The sequence below is a fragment of the Lynx rufus genome, unplaced genomic scaffold (assembly GCF_022079265.1).
Source record: "Lynx rufus isolate CCGP_SWC_20201006 ecotype Redwood Valley unplaced genomic scaffold, mLynRuf1.p SCAF_3, whole genome shotgun sequence".
In the NCBI taxonomy this organism is placed as follows: domain Eukaryota; kingdom Metazoa; phylum Chordata; class Mammalia; order Carnivora; family Felidae; genus Lynx; species Lynx rufus.
In genome coordinates this window covers 30,359,477-30,365,476 of record NW_025814845.1, presented here as the reverse complement: position 1 = coordinate 30,365,476, position 6,000 = coordinate 30,359,477, and the positions used below count along the sequence as shown (strand labels likewise).

The following is a 6,000-nucleotide window of genomic DNA, read 5'->3' as shown; positions in this document are numbered from 1 at the left end:
TAGCAGGCACTTTAAATAATTGCTGCACAAATAAACATATCCCTTCTCATTTACTCCAAGTGGAAATAAAGTTTAAGGAAAGAGGTTAAAAGCAGAGATTTCAGAATTCCTGAATTTTAGAACTGTATAAATTCAGTTTTATTTATGTGTTGTAATCCTTAGGACTTACTATCTTGTGAGTGTTCATAAAGACAAACAATATTAACAAAGTCATAAGTTGTGTAAAATTAAAATTTATGAGCATATACAAAACTCCACTTAATAATGGGTAAATTACTCAGAGAAAGAATAAAAATGAAAAGCACCACTCTTTTGTTATTTAAATGTGACAGGGTAAAAAAAAAACACTTTGAGAGGGAGCGCCTATAAGAGAGTAGATTTCGATGGGTTTAATGACCATTGAAGTTCAATGGATTGTCTGGTACTCTAAATGTCCAAGAACAAAGCATTGACTTTGGGGCAGTCCTAGCAAATCAGCAACTGTGGCCAGTTCTATTCCAAGATGATCACTCCCTCGAGTAATATATCTGAAAAACAATTCAGTGAGTACAGTACCTTTAATATTTTTCAGACCCAGTAAATACCAATGGATATCCATCAGAAATAATAATCTAATATAATTTTAAACTTTGGTAGTGGTCAGTTTCAAGAGCTGAATGCTATTTCATATTATTGCATTCTTTTTTCAACTTCCTCTTCTGATATGTGTGCATCTGAGGTTCATTTGCTTCATTTTTTTTTTTTTTTAATACATTAAACTTCTCAAACCTGCAGCATTGGGTTTTCCTTTGGATGAAAGAAAAAGTTATGCTGGGTATACTTAGAACATTTTTTAAACATATTATTTTTTTCCCCATATTCACAAAAACCATCTAGCTAATTTGTAAACATGCTCACTTCTGGGTGCCATTCTCAGAGATCCTTATTCTCTAGGTTTGAGAGTGGAGTCCGGAAACCTACGTTTCAGACCTTTCGTTGAGAACTACTCGACTCAATGCTATTTCATATTTTGCAACTTTCAAAATATTAATTTTAGAAATCCAAAGAGGGGAGGGCAAACTCCAGTGACTGTCCGAAGAAACAAGACTGAGTAGCTCATGTTGTGCCATATTGTAAAACTTTTCCTCAGTTTGCAGATCTTCTGTCCCTGGAGAGGAAATCTGTTCATTTTCACCGAGTAATTAACAGTCTTTCAACCAGTTCCGTCAAGTCTCTCATGATCCCCAAAAGTCATGAGCTCATCTCCACGGCATAACGTAAAGCTCCTTTCGTCCCTCGTGCCCTTACAGGACCGCCGGGACCGGGTTCGCTTCCCGCCACAGGGGCTCCTCCTCTGCTTGCCCTTTGGTTTCAATCCTCCCAGAGGCGCTCGGCGCGGCAAGTCTTGGCGCCAACCGGGTGGCGGCGCTGTCCGCCCCGCGCGCGGCCGCCCGGGGCCCGAGGGAGGCGGAGGCACGGCCGGCGGAGGAAGGGGAGGGAGCGAGGCGCGCTCCCTGCTCTCGCGTGCTCTCGCACCGCTCGCGTGACCGGCTGGTGTGTGCGCGAAGCGCCGGCTCCCGGGGGCACGTACGGCCGGGCGCGCGCCGCTGCAAGGGGCGTCCGGGTCCCGGTCGGCGGACCCGGCCGGCGCTAGGTGCCGACGGGCGGGCCGCGGGGGTCCGGGGCGGACACAGGCGCACACGCTCCCGGAGGAGCCTTCTCTGAGGCTGCTCTTCCTCGGCCAGACGGAGAGCGGCAGTGTCTCCCCGCCCAGCGCACAGTCGCCCCGCGTCTCCCCCCGCGGCGGCTGCTCCTCCTCGGCACCGCCAGCCCCAGCGCCGCTCCGGGGCGGGCGGCGGCGGCGGCGGGACCCGCGGAGCCGCTTTGTGTGCAGCCCGACGAGGGGCGGCGGCGCAACCACCTGACAGAGGCCCGGGCGCTCGATGCACCTTCCGCCCGCATGAGGAGGAGGTAAAGGCGGCGGCGGCGGCTCGGCTCCCGCCCTCGGTTGGTGGAGGGAGAGGACGGAAGGGGAGACCGGAGGGGGGGGGGCGCGGGACCTAGGCCCGGCGGGGCTGCCCGGAGGTACCAGTAAGGCCTGGGCAGCGCCGGACGGCGCCGAGCAGTCGGAGCCGAGAGAAGCCGCCAGGGTCCCTCACCCGAAGTTGAAGGAACAAAATGTGAAGTGCAGAGCCGCGTCAGCCGCTTCCTGGCGTGGGGTTTGGGGTGGAGGGCGGCTTGTTTTCCCCTCCCGCGGGACAGGGGAGGGGCGAGAGCGTGGCGGGGACGCCCGGGGTCCCGAAGCTCGGCCCGGCAAAGGCGTTCGTCTCCCGGAGCCGCCGTAGCGTGTGGGTCCGGTTGGGTCCCTAGTTTTGCGGCCTAAGCCGAGCCCTATAGGCCTCGCGTCTCCTTTCCCGGAGGGGACCGACCGGGCGGGGACTCGGGGTTTCTCTCCGACCGAGCCGGAGCCTTGGGGGCCTCGCCAGGCTCGGGAGGATCCCAAACTTCGGACCTCGGTGCTTGGGGGTGGATTTCATTGTGAAAGGTGGAATGGGAAACTCCTGGCGCTGCCTGGCGCTTCCCGCGGCCGCGGCGGCTGGTGCTGGAGAGCCCCGTGGGTCCGGGGCTGGCGGGGCCCGCGTGAGTGGGGGCGGCGGGGCGGCCACCAGGGTCCAGGCCCGGGAGGATCGAGCGGCGGGGCCGCAGCCGAGTCTCCGGCCTCCCTGGAGAAAGCGCCCTTTGCAGATTAGAGATTTTTGAAATGAAAAAAGAGGTTACAAAGTCTCCCCTTTCTCGCTGAACTTTTGTTTTCTGACCGATAGAGGCCGGTAGAGGACTGTGAAAGAAAAGTTGTCCCCCAGGATGGACTTCACCGCGCAGCCCAAGCCTGCCACTGCCCTCTGTGGCGTCGTGAGTGCAGATGGGAAGATCGCTTACCCGCCGGGGGTAAAGGAGATCACCGACAAGATCACCACGGATGAAATGATCAAGCGACTGAAGGTAAGCATCTGGACACAGTGTTCACACTTAGACCTCTGTGGTGGGAGGTGCTCTCTCCTGTTACTGCACTGCTAGGCCTGGCCTTTACTGTGTCACCTACCAGGTTTTCTTAGGTATCTTATAGTCTCCTTTTTTACTCTCTCCGAGAAGTATTGTTCTATCTTGGCTATATCTTTGAATAGTAAGTTCTGTAGAGACATAATCATTATGGGAAATTAAAAGGAGTGTGCCTGTTTTTTCAAACATAAGAATTTAAGTGTTTCTATAACTTTTTTCTAGAAATATTTATAAGAATACTGTTCATAGTAGATTACAACCTTAAATGTAGGCAATAGTTTGCCTAGGAAAGTTCCTGTTTTCATCAGCTTCTAAGGAGACTGATTTAATCACAAGGGCATTTTATTAAATTGTCACAATTTTCTAATATCCAGAAACTTAAATATGTATTTAGTATGGTTAAACTTTGACAAGATGTACTGACTTCAAAATTCAGAATTGAAGTAAGGTGATGATTTAGGTCCACATGTTCAAAGGGGTTTTCAAGAGAGAGTATTTTAGTTCTTTTTAATAAAGTTAGCTTATTTAAAGCATGATGATCCTAAGATTAAAGTTGTAAGTTTCAGCTTAGGTTGGTCAGTTTTTTTGCTTTCTGTTGCATAGACATAGATTTTGCCCACAGCCTTACAGGATAAGTGCTGTTTTTGTCAAGGGATCAACTTGATGCAGTGGTTCTCAACCAGGGCATCTTTGACCCCCCACTCCCACCCTGGAGACATTTGGTTGTCACAACTGGGGCTAGGTTGGAGCAAGGAAAGGGAAAGATTTGAGGCAGGGAGTCCTGCTAGGAAACTGTTAATAGGAACATAGGTGAAAGATGTTGAAATCTTGAAGTGGGGCTGTGGTAGTGAGAAGAGAGGTAGGGAAGGATCTAAGAAATGTTTCCTACTTAGAAATCAATTAGACTTGGTGGGAGGTTAGGGAAGAAACAATGTTGATAGTATTTCTATCTTGGGCAACTTGATAAAGTGTATTTTTAGGGAATCATCTTGCCCCTTTGTTCTTAGAGCTTAGTGTAGTGCCTAGGAAGTGTTTACAATGTTGTGAGTGTTTAATGAATATTTAAAGTATTCCTGTAGCTTAGTTTTTAAAATCTAATTAGATTCTGCAATTTGTTGCCTCTCGGGAAGGAAGAGGACACAGTAGCTTCCATTAAAATAAACTTGATACTAGGTATATGTGAAGTGAGGTGCTTGATTGATGCTCCTTAAGGTTATATTGAATGTTTGGAGATGCTGAAAAATTATGAAATACAAAGCTGTTAAGTATAGATCTTTTAATTTTTATTTTCATATTAAGAATATTGAAATCTTGATTTCTGGTGATGGATAATCTGGTTAAAAAAGAGTTACCACAAGCATCTGGCTTCGGCTTGCGTCATGATCTTGCAGTCTGTGGGTTCGAGCCCCAAGTTGGGCTCTGTGCTGACTGCTCGGAGCCTGGAGCCTGTTTCAGATTCTGTCTGTCTGTCTGTCTGTCTCTCTCTCTCTCTCTCTCTCTCTCTGCCCCTCCCCCACTCCCGGTCTCTCTCTCTCTCTCTCTCTCTCTCTCTCTCTCTGCCCCTCCCCCACTCCCGGTCTCTCTGTCTCTCTGTCTCTCTCTCTCTCTCTCTCTCTCAAAAATAAATAGACATTAAAAAAAAAAAAGAGTTACAACTATATGTACTTCTGTGCTTGAAGGTAGATTATCAGAAATACTGTTACATAAATGGGCATATGACCAAGTTTACAATGAGCATTAGGTTAGAATATCTTTTTTTTTTTTCTTTTTAAAGTGTATTTTTGAGAGAGAGTGAGCATGATCAGGGAAGGGGCAGAGAGGCAGGGAGACAGAATTTGGGCTCCATGCTGTCAGCACAAAGCCCAGCATGGGGCTCAAACCCAGCAACCAGTGAGATCATGACCTGAGCCTAAGTCCGATGCTCAACCAACTGAGCCACTGAGGTGCTCCTGGGTTAGGATATCTATTTCTTATGAGTTCTTGTGGAAGTTAAAATTAACATACATATGAACCATTTTGAATATCCTGCTAAAATTTTGCTTTTCTTAGGTGCCTGGGTGCCTCAGTCAGTTAAATGTCCACTCTTGGTTCAGGTCATGATCTTGCAGGTTCTTGAGTTCAAGCCCCAAGTCAGGCTACAGCTCAGAGTCTGGAGCCTGCTTCGGATTCTGTGTCTCCCTTTCTCTCTGCCTCTGCCCTGTTCACACTCTGTCTCTCTCAAAAAAAGTAAATAAACATTAAAATCTTAAAATTTTTTTTTAAATTTTCTCAACAATCTTATGATTTTGTTTTTCCCCTGTTTTTCTAAATCTGTTTTGACTTTGTACTTTCTAGGAATCCCTGGTTGGTTAAAGTAGTACTGTCTCATAGGAAGTGGAGATTTTTAACAGTGTTTAACTATTTTTGATAATTTTTGTGTTTATTAGACCATTATGCACCAGTATTATAAATTTAGTAGTTTTTTTTATTATAGCAACAATGTTCAAATGCTGTATAAGTACAAACAGGGCTTAAAGGCAGGTAAAATCTTGGTCAGTGGAATTCAGAGATGTTTGGTCCATTCTCTTCAGTATTCAAGAATGGAACAAGCATTTTTACAAGAGAACCGTAATTGTGGACTTACAAAGATGTTTAAAGAAATTTTGGAACTCCCCATATTTCACAGAAGAGAAAATTCGGCCCAAAGTGGCCAAGTAACATGCACCAAGATCAGTCATAGAGCAACTAAATGGCAGAGCCAGAACAATAGCATCATATTTATTTTCATTCTTAGAGCTGATTTCCTTCAAAGGAATCTAAACTGAGTAGAACTAAGAAGTTGTGATTTTTGTTATGCGTTTGAAAATGGTAAAGTGAAAAGAGAAAGGAGTCTAAGTTAATTTGCTGTTTTGCAAGATGTAGGACAGCATTTTTTTTAACATTAGAAAGTATTATGATGCTTTGAAACTTTCTTGAAAGTAGTTC

The 6,000-nt window shown here is 46.5% G+C and overlaps 1 protein-coding gene across 1 annotated transcript in view; it reads left to right on the top strand.

Moving 5' to 3' along the window:
* Positions 1 to 1,607: 1,607 nt before the first annotated feature.
* The window catches only part of PDS5A (PDS5 cohesin associated factor A), a 140,467-nt gene continuing 136,074 nt past the window's right edge, over positions 1,608 to 6,000 (top strand). The window contains exons 1-2 of the mRNA XM_047090487.1: positions 1,608 to 1,950; positions 2,802 to 2,979. Coding sequence (XP_046946443.1) covers positions 2,842 to 2,979 — 138 coding nt within the window. The 5' untranslated portion in view covers positions 1,608 to 1,950; positions 2,802 to 2,841. The remainder of the gene's footprint in view (positions 1,951 to 2,801; positions 2,980 to 6,000) is intronic.